This window comes from Chaetodon auriga, chromosome 17 (genome assembly GCF_051107435.1).
Source record: "Chaetodon auriga isolate fChaAug3 chromosome 17, fChaAug3.hap1, whole genome shotgun sequence".
Classification (NCBI taxonomy): Eukaryota; Metazoa; Chordata; class Actinopteri; order Chaetodontiformes; family Chaetodontidae; genus Chaetodon; species Chaetodon auriga.
This window is the reverse complement of record NC_135090.1, coordinates 1,644,813-1,662,816: the sequence shown is the minus strand read 5'-3', so window position 1 is coordinate 1,662,816 and position 18,004 is coordinate 1,644,813. Positions and strand designations below refer to the sequence as shown.

General features: G+C 41.6%; 1 protein-coding gene across 4 annotated transcripts in view; it reads right to left on the bottom strand.

The window, feature by feature from the left end:
• Positions 1-18,004, bottom strand: part of gabbr1b (gamma-aminobutyric acid (GABA) B receptor, 1b) — a 285,160-nt gene that overhangs the window by 187,293 nt on the left and 79,863 nt on the right. For all 4 annotated transcript variants that reach the window (XM_076754414.1, XM_076754413.1, XM_076754415.1 and 1 more), the window contains 2 exons: positions 11,366-11,449; positions 4,803-4,867 (listed from right to left, as the gene is read on the bottom strand). In XM_076754414.1, the coding sequence (XP_076610529.1) occupies positions 4,803-4,867; positions 11,366-11,449 (149 nt within the window). The remainder of the gene's footprint in view (positions 1-4,802; positions 4,868-11,365; positions 11,450-18,004) is intronic.

Below are 18,004 nucleotides of genomic sequence, written 5' to 3'. Positions count from 1 at the left end.
GACGCGATGGGGCGACGCGATGGGAGCGATTTTCGCGGCCAATGCGTCCATCGCGTCCAGCGCATCGCCCGGCGCGATGACGCTTCAGATCGCGTCTTTGCATTGACTTTGTATGTAATTTGTCGCCCGATCTTGCGACATCGCGTTTGGTGGGAACACGGGGTTACGCCGTGTTCCCACCAAAAGCGATTTAATCGCGCGTCAAATGAAATCGCGTCGCGCTACACGCTCCAGTTTTGATGCTGGTCCAATATGCAAAAAAACGCCTTGTCGCGGCATCACGTCACGCGACGAGCCCGCCCAAACAACAACATTTCTTCCGCCATTTCATTCTCTCGTCGACCATGGCTGAGATAACCACCATCGCTAACCACCATAGTCCATACACCTCGCTCACGCTCACCCAGGCCTGGTCTTTCTTGTTCCTGACCCTGTAGAGGGCACAGGAACTGTCACACAGCTCTGGGTGAGCGGTGTTGCTCCTCCATTCTTTCTGGCGATTCGGTTTGCGCGGCGAAGGAACACCAGGACGTCCGTACGTCAGCACGTCGATGACGATCTCAACGCTGATAGGCTGTCGCGGCACATCTTCACGCGAATTCGCCGCAAAAGTTAAATTATTTCAACTCGAGCGATGAAGCGATGGCGCGATGGGACGACGCGATGGGAGTGATTTTCGCGGCCAACGCGTCCATCGCACCACGCGATCGCGTCCAGCGCATCGCCCGGTGCGATTCCCGCCAGTCCCTCTGATCATGGCAACGCTGCAGAGGGTTCTTCAGCGGGGCCACAGACTGCTGCTGGTGGCCCCCTTCTGGCCAGGACGGACGTGGTTTCCTCTCCTGCACAGGCTCTGTCACGGCTCACCATGGCGCCTCCCCGACAGGAAGGACCTCCTGTCTCAGCTGGGGGGCTGGGCGTGGCATCCCAACCCTTGCCGTCTTCAGCTGTGGGTTTGGCCTCTGCAGGGCCCAACCCACTGCTGAATGAGTGTATAGGCACCGTCCAGAATACTGTTCTGAACGCCAGGGCACCGTCTACCCGGGTGCAGTATGAGAACAGGTGACGGCTGTTCTCTGGTTGGTGTTCAGGAAGGCATGAGGACCCTGTGCACTGCTCTGTGCCTTCTATTTTGGAATTTTTGCAGTCTCTCCTGGATAGCGGTCGGTCCCCCTCTACCCTGAAGGTGTACGTGGCTGCCATTTCATCTCGACTTGTTCCAGTCGATAACAACACGGTGGGATGCCACAGGTTGGTGTCCCTGTTCTTGAAGGGGGCTCGGAGACTAAGTCCCCCACGACTGCCAAGAGCTCTGGCATGGGACCTACCTTTGGTGCTCGATGCTCTATGCTCGCCACCCTTTGAGCCCCTGGCACAGGCAGGCCTACGATGGTTGTCAGTGAAGACTGCCTTCCTCCTCGCTGTCACCTCGGCGAAACGTGTTAGTGAGCTTCATGCCTTGTCGGTCAGCAGTTCTTGCCTACGGTGGAACTCAGACGGTTCAGGGGTCACCTTATGGCCAAATCCCGCATTCTTGCCTAAGGTTTTGTCAAACTCGCACCTTAATCAGCCTATCCAGCTGGCTCGGTTTGACCCACCAGTAGGGGAGGCGGACGAGAGGACAGTGCTGTTGTGTCCTGTGTGGGCTCTGAGAGCCTATGTGGACAGTACTGTGGGTATACGCCAGTCAGACCAGCTTTTTGTGTGTTTTGGTGGTCCTAGGAAAGGTTGTGCTCTCCCCAAACAGCGTCTGTCTCACTGGATCATGGACGTCATTTGTCACGCATATAAGGCGGGTGGTTGTCCCCTGCCATCTGGCGTGAGATGCCACTCTGTGAGAAGCGTCTCCACATCATGGGCGGCCCTGAGAGGGGTGCCCCTGGAGGCAATATGCGCCGCAGCCTTGTGGGCATCACCAAGCACTTTTGCAAGGTTCTATTAGGTAAACATTGCCTCTCCTCACCCGCTGGGTGTGGTCCTCCTACCAAGTTCTTCTGCTTCCAGTCAATGAGGTATGCATTTGGATTCCTCGTGACTTTGTTGGTATTGGTCATCCAGTGCTTAAAGCACCGCCTCTGGCGGTCAGGAAGGATGAAATAGAACGACAGTTACATATGTAACTGCGGTTCTATGAATCCTGGATGACCGCCAGAGCGTTCAGTCACTCAGAACACTTGTGGCTTCACGAGAAGATTCTGCAGGAACAGATCCTCTGACGACACCGGAAGTTATAGCCTGTCCGGGGTCGTCAAGGGGTCACTCACAGGTGACTTTGTTGGTATTACTTCTCGACCTGCACATGTGTGAGATGGAGTCATTCAGTGCTTAAGGCACCGCCTCTGGCGGTCATCCAGGATTCATAGAACCGCAGTTACATACCTAACTGTCATTATTAGTGCCCATGGTGTGGATAATGTTGAACATCTGTGACCTCTGTCAATGGTGAAAGGTTTGTACAGGTTTTGTAGAAACATATGGTGCCATCCAGACGTCTTTTTCAGGAACATCCCTGCTTATTCCAGCAAAACAATGCCAAGCCTCACTCTGCACATGTCACAACAGTGTAGCTTCGTCATAAAAGCATGCAGGTACTAGACTGACCTGCCTGCAGTTCAGACCTGTCTCCCACTGAAAATGTGTGAGGCATTATGAAGCACAAAATATGACAATGGAGGCCGCGTACTCTTCAGCAACTGAAGTTGTATATCAAGCACAAGTGGAAAAGAATTTCACTTTCAACAATTAGCGTGCTCAATCCAAAAAACTTACTGAGTGTTGGTAAAAGATTTGATGTAATAGTGTGGTAAGCATGCCTGTGTTCCAACTCTTATGAAACGTGTTGCTGGTATCAAATACAGAATGTATGTTACCAAAAACTATTAGGGTTAATCAATTTGAAAACTGAATATCTTTCCATTGTATTCAGTTGAATAGGTAGAAAACATTTGCAAATCATTGCATTCTGTTTTATGTTTTACACGGTGTCCCAACTTTTTTTTAAATTTGGGTTGTAGTGTTAGCGTACAGTGGTTTCTGGATGAGGGTTGCATTTTCCTTCTGCAGATGTAGACAATTTGTTCCACGATCCTATTATAAAAGTCCCATTACATAAAACACTTGTTAATGAAATTACCATCAGTAAATTCTCAAGTAATTTTCTTTCCTTCAGTTGATCTAGGCTTTTTTTTCTAATTGTCTTAATTATATTTGATCATGTTTTAGTTACTTTTCTCCTTGTTTTCTGATATCTGCCGGTTTTAATTTGCTGTAAATTTGATTAATTCAGCATAATGTACATTTCCTATTATGTTTGGCAGTATGGCAACAGGTATGGCACAGGCAGGAAACAAATGCACAACAAGGGAACAAACACAGACCACCTGACAACTGAAAGAGGAGGAACACACTGACTAACACTCCGTTTACACGTAGTTGGCTGTTTTCATAAACGGATTTCACCCTCTCCGTTTTCAAAAATAACTGCGTGCACATGTGTCCCTTTTCAGAAAACTTTTCGTTTACACTAATCTGTGTATGTATGCCGTCGACGCTGGTGGTGACGCAGACTGACTCTTCGTGTTGGGGGGGTTGTTGCAAAATTGCTGGCCTCCGAGCACTCATTCCTCTCTGCTCCTCGATATAATAGAGCAGCTGTATTTGCAAATGCAAACATACGAAAAAGGGTTTGCCCCAACATAAATGCGACAGCTACTCTGAATGCATCCATGATCACCAAAGCCAAATGAAAATGTAAACACAGATCGCAATTTTGGCGCAGGTGCACGTTCTGGTGTACAATGTGATGTCGGCTACCTAAAACTCAGTTTTTCTCCATTTACATGCAAACGTGCAACCGAAGTTTTCCAAAATATCCACTCTGGCCGGAGTTGTTAGAATGCATCGTTTTCAGATGCAAATTCTCCGTTTGTGTGTGAACAAAGGGCACAAACGAAGGAAAATGTCTCTGTTTTTCAAAATATCTGTGTACGTGTAAACAGGGCGTTAGTGAAAGTGAACACTCACAAGAGACAGGTGAAACTTATCTACAACCACATGGAAGAGAAGGAAACAAATGCAGGAAATAAAACAAAACACAACACATGAGGAAAGACTCTACAACATAAAACAGGAAATAACTAAACTCAAACCTAAACCATAACATTTCCGAACAATCCCATCAGTACAACAACAGGTCATGTAAGAATCACCATTTAGCAACTCCAGGAATGGAATAAAGACTTCTCATGCACATATTTCATATCAAAAGCAGGCCAATGGCTCCAAGAGCGTAATACCTCTCTTTATTGGCATTTAATGTGAAACATCTGCAGGAAGTGTTGCGTTTCACTGACAGGACCTTAACATGATAAAAAATTTACATTGAAGTGAAAACAGAGATCAGCAAAATTGTGAGTATTACATGACTGTTGTAGATACAGTGCAAATTGAACCACATTTAAGGCTCCTGGCCTGTCTTAGTTTAACCCAAATTTTTAAGGTTTATGCAAATCATGTTATAATTGAAGCCATTTTTTGCTGATAAGATGATCTTAGTACAGATCAATTTGGCTTTCAATCAATTCTGACACATTATGGGCTACGACAATAAAAAAAGAGTAACAACACAAAGACGAACCTTCATGCATGCAAACATTTTTAAGTTTCATCAGAGCCAGAATATTTAAGTGGACCTTGTGTAATTTTTAATTTTCAGGTTGATATGGACCCTTACGAATGACCTGTATTGAACTGCAGTGACTTTGTGGTGCTGTAATCGCAGTGTGGCAGCAGCCATTCCTTACCTGCTCTTGTGTCAGACCTCGATACCTTATCCCTCCATCTCTGGGAGGACGGATGATAGCACAACCTGAAAGAAAAACAAACCATTATGTGGAACAGAAAAATCCATCCCTCCAACTCAATCTTTTGGCTGTTAATCATTTGCAAGACAGCTCTGCTATTCAATACTGATGCAGCCATATTTTTCAGATAAATGCTGAATCTAAGTTTTGAGTTTTAAAACCACATTTTAAAGAATAGCTATTTTACTTTTTTTCTTATAGCCATCAAACCTCATGAAAAGCACAAACTAAAAATGAATTGACCGTGATGATGCTCCACCTCACCTGCAGCTGCAGCTGATTGAGCTGCAGTGTGACAATGAATGGCACGGTCAGCACCGGCATCTCTCTCTCGTTCATTTTTACTGGCAGCTGGATAATAGTAGGTTTGCAGATATGTGAACATTTGCAAAGAAATTGCCAAGCTTGTTTGGCACCACATATTTGTGTGAGCAGACATTCTCTGTTCTGAACTTAAACAAGAACTGCTTGAGATCAAGGCTAAGTGGCTCCCACCTGCGTGACGTTTTACACATGTCAACCACTGCTCTCAAACCAGACCTGCCCTGGGTACTGAAATCCAGATCTTAGTATCACCCTTCTCATTAGTCTTAGTAAGTTAGCTGTTGCTTGATTATCAGAGTCTTTTGAATTTCTGTTCGAAAGTTTTGATGAGTACATTTTTTCACTGTTGAAACTGAAGATATAACACAAAAGATTACTTTCTGAATGATCTTTGATAAAAGACCAGGGCAAGTTTCACGTGTGTTGAACTTAAATGTTAGATCACTTTTTCTTACCTTTACTAAGTCATATTTAAGATTGTCTTGAAGTGAAAATATTTAGTAGCTTCCAGGTAATTAGCTTTTAGATAGCTTGTTCTTTATTTTATCTGATTTGTTACATTTGGTTCCATTGTTATTTGCTGTGCCATTGAAAATCAAACTATTAAACAACAGTGTATTTATAGGCAACTTTTATTCCTTCAAATAATGTCAGCAGGGACTGTTGGCCCTTGGGCATTACCACATTGTCCAATCTGGCCCTCTTGGAAAAAACTTTGGACGCCCCTGTCCTAAACATAACCACATACTGGATTCTGTTGTTGAAGTCCTATACTTGGTATGCCTGCCACCCGCTCCCACAACCACTCCCCCATGACTCCAAAGTAAAGTAAATGTACAGTAAATGTGTGATTTACTTAAAAAAATATGTTGTCTCTGAACAGAATCCAGGCAGTGATCACATTTCTAAGAGACAGGGTTGGATAAAGGAGCAGCACCATGGTTTGCAGTAGAAGGCTAACTCATTAGCCACATCAGTGATTTTTCTCTATTTAGCAAGCATCCATATAAGGTTTGTGCTTGTTGGTGCCAGAGGAGCTTATTTGTTAACTAAGCAATGGTTTCACATGACGATATTGTGCTTTTAGCGAACTAGACTGTTAGACTAGACTAGACCAGCTGGGGCCTGACTAGCATGGAGGAGACAGATTTGCATGTTCAGTCTGTCTGAGGCTGATGTACTTAAAGGTTTAGGCTACAGGAAAAAGGCAGAGATTTGTAAGGGGGCTAAAATTAAATTCTGCCACCCCAATCATTTCTGCCTCAGAGACACTGTATAGTTGCATGTTTTGTATTTTTAAAGCAATTTTATTAGAGATATTCAGGAATGAGTAATGGCCACAAACAAACTCTCTGCGCTCTCTTGCTGTTTAAATTTTCTGTTGAGGACTTCACAGCATACCTAAAATAAGCCATTTGCTTGCAATTTCTCATGATACTGTCTTAGCTAAATCTTTTTAATTGCTAGTTTGGAATTCTTTCTGTGTGGTAATAATTCTGCATCATATTTAATTGATTTTAAATATAGATTTATAATATATTCATAGCTCTGATGAGTTTGGTGACTAGTAGACACGGGACAAATTATACATTTTATGTGCAAGGTGTTGACAAGTAACAACTGGATTTACCAATATTAGCTGAAAAAAGTCATCGTCCTCAGAGAATAATACTTCATGATTTTGGTGAGCCCATGACCTTTGTGGAGCTGTTGCACCATTGCTATGATAAAATTTAATCTCCGCAAAAGAAATATCAAACCATTCCAAGGGCGCATTCTGACTGCTAACAGAGCTTTTTTCAGCATTTTGAAGGAACACTTTATTTTCAGTTTATTTCCTTACAAAGTACACTCTTTTGCTTTTCAATTTCTACAGTACTTGCAGGAACTTAAGGAAATCTAATGTCTTGCAGTTTTCTAATATGCATTTTTATCTTGTGAAGCAGCTAGATTTGTGAGATGTGAGATAGATGTGTTTGTGTCCAAACTACAATGGTTTGGACCAATCAGCATCCTATGAGGAACTACTGGGAGCTACAGGCAGGTGTGAATTAGGCATATCAACAGCAAGAGAAGAGCCGGTTCATTCAAAACAATGGTGGCTCCTAAAGAGGTTACTGTAGATGCTACTATATAATCAGTAATATAAAATTCACTAACAAAGACCACGACAATAAGATACAGATTTATAATGGTTTAATACATATTATGAAGGGTCAAGGGATGAAGGGGTGATGGTAGATGCATGGCAGTGTAGGGTAAGAAGGGTGAGGGTTAAGAGGACAAAGGAAGAGGTCTAGGCTGCGGATGGGTAGAGATGGACCAGTGTGAGCCACAGGCATAGAGATGGGATGGAATTGGGGGAGTTGAGGCTAAGGGTGGGGGAGCCGCCTCTTCAGATGTTTTCGGATTTCAGTAAAAGCCCCAAAGAAACTTTAAGGGAACTGCTCATGGGTGCTTCTGATGTCTGTCAGATTATAGAGGATGTACATGAGGAATGGAGGGGGAGTCCACCGGGCGAGAATTTGATGACGTTGTCAGAGATTACCTGCCAGTAAGTGGTAGAGGCGGCTCAGAGCACAATGAATGTCTTCCAGATCTGGATAAGATTTTTGCTTGGCCCATTTCTGAGACCATCAGAGGATCTTGGGGGGAAGCTTGACTGGCTAGTCATAGTTTTCATAGGTATGGACAGTTTTGAGTGACTTAGGAATGAATCTAGTTAAAAACGCGGATGGTTAGTCTAGCTGTATAACAGGTGGTACGTAGGAGTCAGAGGAATATATGGAGATCGAGAGTCGAGACATGGCTGTGTGTTGAGATGGTTGGTAGTACAGGATAGTAGCTGTGAACTATGTGCAGCGTAGAAGGCCGGGGAACGCCTTCAACGAATGTCAAACAAATGTTTGATGTGGAGTGTAGTTCGGCCTCGCATAGACCTGTGATTAACAAGCTGATGTGAGAATAGGACAAGGAGGGACTTAATTTCGCTGATGTAGACTTGTACAGTGAAAGTTTTCATCTTGAGAATCCATTAGAGGAGGGTCAGAGGCTTGTGGCAATTGCTTGAGTATTCTGAAACAAGAAATGGGGTCAGCGTTTTGTGGCCAGTTGGACTTAATAGCAATGTTCTTCTTGGACCATTCGTTCCCCCAAAGAATGACTGCTATGATGACTGGATAAATTTCGCAGATGGTGAAAGAAGGGGTAAGAGTTGTGAATTTGGGCTGTCGTTGAGAATCACCGTCCGCCATGGTAACCACCAAAGCCAATGGAAGGGGCTGCATATGTGAACAGGTGGATGTCTTCTGGCTTTGTGACGTGGTTGACATGAAAGAAAGATCTGTGGGGATAGGAATTGATGCCATGGCTTTGACTCCATTTTGCACACATCGTCAAATATGACATGGCCTTGGGAAGATGGAACAGAGGAGGAAATTGAAAGGAGGTGTAGCAAATGCATTGACCTTGAGGGATGATGCAAATGATGTAGTTGAAGTGGCCGAGAAGTGAAAGGAGTGTTCGGTGTGTTTGAGGGCTAGAAGAAATGTGAAATGAGTAAGGGAATATTTCTTAATTATTGTAATGATTGATTGATAATGGTTTTGTTATTGTCGTTATTATTATTATTATTATTGCTTGATTTATTGATTTTTTCTGCTGAGACTTTCCATTTGTATGAGGAGAGGGGAACTCAATAGTGGCGTGACAATGAGAAGTCATTTTGGAGATGGATGATGTATGGCAGTTTATAGTTGTTGTCCAGATCAGAGTTTGAGGGTGATGGATGGCAGGGTAGCTGCGGGGGGGAGGACTAAAGAAGATGGCAGAGATTTGTTTATTCAGGGCTGAGAGACAGTGAGCCACTGGGAGAAGTGGTGAGAGTCCAAGCTGCGGCTGGATGGGATGATGTTCAGCACAGGTAGTAAAGTTCCTTGGTTGAATTGCTGCAGGCACCCTGCGGCTTTGAATGCAAATGTGGTATGTATAAAATCTCTCACCACTGAGCCATGCTGCACAGTCAAGGATAACAACCTATACCCCAGTGAGTTTCGTTGTAATGTCTTATTATGTTGCTTATGTGCCAAGGTGTTTTTTCCTAACCTCAACCTCGAGCAGGTCAGGGAGTCATTTACTGAAGACGGGATGTTACTCTTGAGATTCTGGCAGGAGAGGGACCAGTGATGTCAGAGTTGTTGGAGGCTGAAGGCAGAGAGCGTTGGGAAATATGGTTTGTTGAGCATAACCAAGTGTGCTGACGGAGATGGATGTTAGGAGATGGATAGGACTTTGAACAGATCACTGCCTGAAGGGTTGAAAATGAGCTGCTAGTCCATGGTGTAAGGTGGGCGATTTGCTGTAATGTCCGTTTATCAGGTATCGTGCAAAGTCAGAGTCGAAGGGGGAATGAATGAATCAGTTTATCTTATTTACTTGTGTGGAAGTGGGATTTCTTTGGGGCGTGGTCTTTGTTCCTGAACCTAGTTATAAAACTTCATACTTGGAGAGTATGGAGAGAACCCGGTAAGACAGACAAATATTGAAAAATGGCCACCAGAATTACTTGAAGCCCAAGGTGATATCTTCTAGTTGCAATTTCTGTCTAGCAAAAATTCCAAAACACAAAGATGTTTAATGCTCCAAACAGCAAAACCTAAACTGGGTAGTGTTGAAATTAAACCTTGGAAAATAACTCAAACAATTAAAATAATATAAAAATAGTTGCTGTTGACCAACTAACTGATTAATTGACTAAATGTATCAGTTCTATCTATAATGACTGAAAAAGCACATGTTAAAACACAACTAATAAATAAATATAAATACAGGATATAGGCAGAAAACCTCTAAACTTGACCAGCCTTTTAATACAAACACATTAGTGTGGAAGAAATGGGCAGAAAAAAAAGTCAACACACAGAGGGGGAGAAAGAAGACAGAAGAATGGATTTTTTGATGACGATGTCAGCCTAGCTTTGATGTAGAAAAGGAAGAGAATATAGACACCACCCACCACCTTACTTTGCACTATGAACTCCAATAATCCTTTAAAGCACATGGAATCAATCAGTCCTGGGAAAATACAGCTCCACTGAGCCTCCTCTCTGTGCTGGCATTTCTCGTTTCCTCTCACTGCCTTTTCTTCCCTAGGGATAATACATTCAGAGCGTGCCATTCCACACAGGTTTACCTGCACTGTAAAAATGTAATTACTGAACAGGCACTGTTTTTTTTACTAGTGGCCAGGAAGTGCCAATACCTCCACCCACGAACCCTACCATTCGGCACAAAGAGGAAATGACAGCTCACTAAACTGATGGCAGGTTAATGTCTGACATTAGATCTGACATCAGCCTCTGCACGTTAGTGTCAAAGCATGAGCTCAGACAAAAGTGCCATAATAAGCACTATGAATTTACAACAAATATTCATCATTGATTTCCCATTGGTTGCAGATTGCTTTTTAAATGTGGGGCTAGGCCTGTCTGTCTGCCAAGCTGAGTTGTTAGAGATGGGAAATGGTGCTTCTCCAGAACCCAGAAGTCCCAAGAGCTGTGGCAACAATTTCATGTTCAGAGGCTGACTGATTATGACAGAAGTAAAAAGGCCAAATATATGTAGAACAGTTAATGCAAATAAAGGTATGCAGATCCACTGCCTATGTACAAACGTCCATTTAGTGATTCATTGCAGTCACCTACACAGTCCTGTGAACCCAGGATGTATATTTACTTTATCAGTTCAAAACTGTTTGAGTAACTAGTCTTCTTGCCTAAGCATCATAATAAGTGTTGTAATAATAAGTTGTTTTGATTAAACCAGCTTTTTGGCTTGTGACCCTTTTAAATGCTAGCCATGTATAAAGATGTCTCTGTTCCTAATCCTGCTGACAAAGTTCTGATTGACCATTTTTGAGAGCACACTAACAGACCTAACTAAACTAACTAAAACAATAACAGAAAATGGACAAAGTAAATCATATTCCCACTGAATACGCAGACATTATTGGCTATCTTAAAGTACTGTACAAGTAGCATAATGTGTGCACACCACCAAACATTCAGAACACACAACAAAAGACAGACAAACACACAGATGACCAGACAGCTGCAGCTACAATCGGTTTGTACACTGTTGACATGGTGCCAGACTTGTGTGTGAGACAGCAGAGTCATTACCAGCAGATGTATTATATGCAGACAAGCAGAGTAAGGGAAACATGGTGGAGAAGAAGAGAAGAAAGGATAGTGCCATCCCTCTACCTGAAAAACAAAACACAGAGAGGAGAATATATTCAAAGGAGGAAGATGGCAGGGAGACAGAGAATTTGTACAAGAAAAAGAGCATAAAAAAACAAAAAGAAAAAAATTCACCCAAAAGCACTGTCACTGATGGATCGTATATAAAAGCCCATTTTGTTGTTTAGCGGGTTTACATTCCATCACAGTCATCCAGTTTATTGGTTTGTCAGGATATATGTCACACCTATTCAATATGTAGATTGATTCTTTCAGTTAATGTTTAACTGGAAACTGTGTATTATTGCAAAGTTTTGTGATGACTGAAGAGAGTGGATTTCACAGTTTTGATATTTAGACATTCACCATTTAGAAGAGAGTTACAATCTGCTTCCTCCAGGAAAGCTTTCAAGGATCCGCCTGCTGTAAGAGTAAGATAAGTAGATAAGATAGACAAGAAAAAGTATAATCCACAAATATTTTACTATCCACACACGTCTTAATTTGTGTTTTGTAAATCATCACTTGAATGAATGCAAAAAGAAAATTCACAAATGTAAATAACATTTTCAAATGTGTTTGCAATATTTACATTTAATCATCAAAAATTTGGTTTGTGAACAGAGAAATCTACCTGTGTAATTTTGAGACAAATATTCCACTGTTTTTCCCTGTGTGGAATCACAAGCAAAGCTCCTTCTTCACGCTACGTAATGCCATGTGTGTGTTTGGCTCATCAGTTCCACTTTTAGAACTAGTGGCCAAAATAGTATGTACATGCTTGACTGTATGATTTTTGCTAATACTCCCAAAGCATGCCATGGAGACATCATGAAAAGAGAGGAGTTATATTGGAAAACATCTCACAATTGTCAGACCTGAATAGGAATGAATTGTGATATGTTGAAACCATACAATAGAAAGATTTACAATATATTGTACAAATACTGGCTGTATTTGCCACCTGGCACCCTGAGATGCACCAAAATCAAGTCCTGAAAAAAGGCAACATAGCAGTCCTGGTATAAAGCAACATGAACGGATTAACTGGAGTTTGAACTAACTGGTGATATTCCCTGTGTAAGGCTGTGATTGCGATCGCAGGACTTGTCTTGTTTGATGTAGTTGTAAAAAAAAAAAAAAAAAAAAAGTAAGTAAAAAGTTACTGTGATATTTATTTATGTATATTGTTTGGAATCTAGTCTGTATATCATTTTCCGAGGATTATAGTGAAGGACTGTGTTGGTCAATGTTGTTCAAGATGCCGCAAATATCAATAAATTGTGCAAATGGTCATGTTTGTTGGTCTTCCACACATGCAGCATCTAAGTCAGGGGTGTCAAACTCATTTTAGTTCAGGGGCCACATACAGTTTAATTAGATGTCAAGTGGGCAGGACCAGTAAAATTATAGCATAATTACCTACAAATAACAATAAGTCCATGTTTTTCCCTTTGTTTTCATGCAAAGAAGTACATTCGGAAAATCTTCATATTTAATGATATATTCTTTAACAAAACATAATGAACAACCTCAGATTTCTTAAGACAAACGTGCAGTTTGCTTCAGATTATCATTTACATGTGTGCATTACAACTGGTCACAGTGTTTGTACAAATGCAAAAAACTTTAAGTCACAGGCATTTGGAACTGAAAAATATAGTATTGCACTTTAAAATTTATGGCACTGCATGAACAACAGGATTCCACCAAACCAAACTCTTTTGTAGTGAAGCTGTTGACTAACTGTGGAAGCTATTTTTTTGTTAATCTTTAGTGTTTGTTTGCTAATTCTAAGTAACATTTTTCTTTGATTATTTTAGAGGTTTGTTTCATTTAGAGTTCTTTAGTATTTTTTGTAGTTGTTTGTTTAGTTTAATTATTTCCTAGTTTAGTGTTTAGTTTGTCTACTTATTATTTTGTTCATTTGTTTTGTTTCAGAATTTGGTTATGGGCACCAGAGGGCATATTGGTAGGAAGGTAGGTGTAGGACCAGAATGCACCTGGGTGGGCCTATGTTTTTTTTTTTTTATCAGAGCAGGAGAGGCAGGATCCTTTTGTGTTTTTTGTTTGCCTGTTTCTGGAAAAATAAATCATGAAACCCATACACTTTGGAGTGGACATTGACCTTCTTCTGTCTGCATAAGTCACAAGCCCATGGTGCAAAGTGGCTCTTTTGATTTACATTTCTGAAGTTTAGTTAAAGGTTATAGCCTAGATTTTGACAAATGGCCACTACACTAACATTAAAGTGCACATTTTTAACTATTACTAGAGCAAGGATTCATTTTCACAGAACTGTATTCTTTAAGTGCAACTAGTCTCTGAAGCAGCATTTTAAAGCAGTTAGTCCTGTCTAGACTACTTTGTTTTTGCTCCTAAAACTTGGCATCTTTTGGTCTGCACAAGTGCATCAATATCAGATGTCATGTCCTGAAAGCAGCAGCCAATCTCAGAACGTCTTTTAGGTGCTTGTGTGTGAAAACTCGTTCACAAAGGTAGGTTGTCCTAAACATGCTCAAGATTTTGGGCAAATTTGTCCTTCAAATCTGCATCAATTAAAAATCAGTTATTTCTAGTTGGATGTCGATAGGCACATCAGAAGCTTTGACTGTGAAGGGTCAGTGAAAAACTGCAAATTCTGTCTTGAGTTTACCAAAGACCTGAAACCGTTTCTCAAACTCCCACAGCAATCCCGCAATCTTGTCTTTACACTGTTTCATGTCAGCATTAATGACTACACGTAGCTCTCTTAAACAGGGGAAATGAGCAGGATCACCACTTGCCAACTGTGTCTCCCTCAAAGTCAGCTTCAACTTGAATGCAGGTATGCTGTCATAAAACTGTGAAAAATTTTTGAGGCCTTGCAACATTTGTTCAGATTATTCAAGTGCTCTGTAATATCCACCAGAAATGCAAGGTCTTGCAGCCATTCCAGAGATTGGAATTCCATCACTGGTTTTCCTTTTTTCTCCATAAACTGTTGAATTTCTTCTTGTAGATCAAAGAAATGCCACAGCACAGCACCTCGGCTTAACCATCTTACTTCAGTGTGGTATGGCAGGCTATGGGTAACGTGATTGTCACTGAAGGCATTCAAACTGACAATGATTGAGACCTCTGGCTGGGATGAAATTAACAGTTTGGACAACCACCTCCATCACGTGATCCATTTTTAACAACTTGCAAAACAATGCCTCCTGGTGCAATATACAGTAAAATGACCAGAAACCATCATTAGTGGCTTGTACTTTCTCTCTGAATTTTGTCACAACGCCTGCTTTTCTTCTGATCACTGATGGTGTGCCATCTATAGCCAGGCTGACAGCACAGGACCAGTCCACTCCAACGCAGCGCTCTAAACAGAGAGCCAAAAATGTCCTCAGTTGTTGTGGTGTCCATCATAGGCACCAACTCAAGGAATTCCTCAGTGACGGCCATGTCTCATTAACTACACAAATAAATATGGCCAATTAAGCAACGTCTGTAATGTCAGTGCTCTCATCTGCTAGAGAATATGCAAGAAATGACTTGACTTTGTGTTTCAACTGGCTGTCCAAATCTGCCAATAGTTCCGAAATCCTCTCTGCAATAGTATTCCTCGTCAGGCTAATGTTGGCAAAAGCTTGTCGCTTCTGGGGATACACAAGTTCTGCAGCCTTCATCGTGCATGTTTTAATGAACTCACCGTCGGAATACGGCTTTGATGCTAATGCTATTTCATTAGCAATTAGATAGCTGGCTTTTACTGCTGCTTCACTGACCTTTCGGCTCCGGGTGAAAATGGACTGCTGTTTCTTCAAACCCACCAGCAATTCATTTATATTTTCTTTTGTCAGTTGTCCTTGCAAGTTTTCGTATTTTTCGCCATGATGAGTAGTGGTGCAGAATATTATATTCCTTGAACACTGAAACTTGTTGCATACACACCAAGCACACAGATTTCCCATTCATCTGTGAATAAATAGGAAGCGCTCCATTTTTCTTGGAAAACTCTACACTCTGTATCCACTTTTCTCCTTTTTGACAAAGACATTTTGGCTAATGAGGATGTGGAAACGAGTAGAAAATGGGGTAGACTACGTCGTAATAACAAACAGCAGAAGGCGCATTGCTACCATCTGCTGTTCAGTCTGAGTCCCAGAGTTGTGCTGTGTCTTCTACTCTGACTAAAAAAGTGCACCCCTAGCAGATAATTTAGGTATAGCATTTTATTAAAAAAATCTACTTGGTGTCTTTTTTGCATTATTTCACTTTCAAAATTCATCCTGCAGGCCAGATTGAACCAGTTTGGCCGTACATCTGACGCCCCTGCTCTAAGTGAACCACACAGTCTGAGGTATATGTTTATGCTCTGTTCAAGCACAGTGCGGACATCGCTGGTAGCTGTGGCAAAGTGCTCATCCTGATTAACTTGTAACACGACAACACCTGACTGACCAGATTACTAACATGGAGTAGAATGTCCAGACTCCCTGCTCATTAATCTTGGTGACTTAAATAGAGCAAATCTCAGCCACAAACTGCCAAAATACAGACAACACATTGTGTTGGACGGTATTACACTAGACAGTAATACAGGGGGACAGTAATACACTAGACCACTGCTACACAATATTGCTCTGTCACTCGTGCAGTCTTGGGGCTTTCCGATCACTGTTTCCAACCTACAGGCAGAAACTCAAATCTGCTAAGCCTGTAGTTATGACTGTGTAACTTTTTTTTTTCAGAAAGTTTAAAAATGCTGGAGATTTGTGGGAGAAGGTTTAACCAAGAGGACAGTGGGAGAGAAGGGTAAAATAACAGAGAATCCTGCAAAAAACAAGAGGGTTGGCAGGTCCAGTCAGGGCCAAAGACAAACCAAGAAGTGGCTTTGGTGAGTTTTAGTTTGTTTTTGTTGCATTTGAATGAAGTATTTTTTTACAATGATAGAATTACTGTTTTTGTGAATGGAATCTGGTGGCTTTGGCAAGAGTGATATAACAGCTGTTTCTGGTTAAACAAAATATATATTACTCTTTAACAAAAAGGCATCTTTGTGTGGGCCATTAATATTGTCAGACACTTGTTACAATAATCTGAGCTTGTCAATGGCAAAAACGAACACTTTTAGTTGACATAATTTGACGGTGCACAAACGCCGGAGGGATTACATTCAAGACTGCTGGCACTCTTGTTCAATACTAGTACAGGAGTTGAGTTTTTATATATTGTAAATCACTCATTTAAATTATATTAAGACTTTAAGTTATGTATAATTACGGGCATGGCCGCTTGGAGTGACAGCTAGTGACAGACTAGACTTTAGACTGCTTCTTTATTGATCCCAATCTTGGAAATTGTTTTGCTGCAGTAGCATTGAACAAAAAACATACAGATGACCATAGGATATATTCAAGAATTTAAAAAAGTCAACAAAAAAGTGACAAAAAATCTATACAGAAAAGCAGCAGTGAATACAAGATAAAACTAAATGTAAATGTAAATGTAAATATACTCAGTATATTTACATTATATTATACTGTAAATATAAATAAATGTTGTGCAATATTGCAATAGTGCAGATAAAAACATAAAGTATTGGGGTTGTGAGGTTGGTTTAAGTTGCTATTGTAAAGTGTGATGGCTCGTGGCAGGAATGATTTCCTGAAGTGATCCTTGTGACAACGGAGCTGAAGCAGTCTATTGGAGAAGGAGCTCTGCTGTCTGTCCACGAGGTGGTGAAGAGGATGTTCAGGGTTATTCATGATGGATAACAGTCTGTCTAGTGTCCTCCTCTCCACCATCTCCTCAACAGTGTTTAGTTTGCAGCCAGTAATGGAGCCGGCCTTCCTGATCTGTGGCGGTTCTGGGGAGGGGCCAACAGGGGCCAGTGCCCCTGTAGCACTGATTCTGGACCCCCCTGTGGCCCCCCCTCCGAACGTAGATTATACAGTAGCGCCGAGTCGCCGACGTCGAAGGTGGAACTAAAGTGCGTGGCTTAACGTTCTAGTCGGACCCTTTAGTGCGCTGCACCACTGAAAAAAAATGAGCGCGAACATGTGAAGCAGTCTGAAGATTACCACAACGATGAACGATCTTACACTGTCAAGGTAAGACTTCTGGTAAAGAAATGTTGTTTGCTAACTTTATGAATTATAATAGCATCCTGCCAGAACACCAGGTGTTAATGTCATCTTAAGGTGATTGTATGGTTCTAGCTAACGTTAGTTATTATCCTTAACGTACGTTATCACAACACAAAACCAAGCAAGCCCGCAACAGTAGGGTTGCTGAAGTGTAATTCCTCTTAATTGCTTTTTGTCTGTAGTGAAAAATGAAGAGAAAAAAGGACATTACGTCCTATTTCTACACGAAAAAGACACAAAATGATGCAGACATTGAGACAGAGCCAGATGATGGTGGTGAGAGAGCTGAAGAGGAGCAAGTTGAGAGCCATACAAAGAAGTTTTTTTGAGCTCTACAGACTCTGTAAAATAGCTGTCACAATCCCAGTAAGCACTGCTGCTTGTGAACGGAGTTTTTCCACATTAAAGCTTGTGAAAACCTACCTCAGATCCACTATGAATGACGACAGAT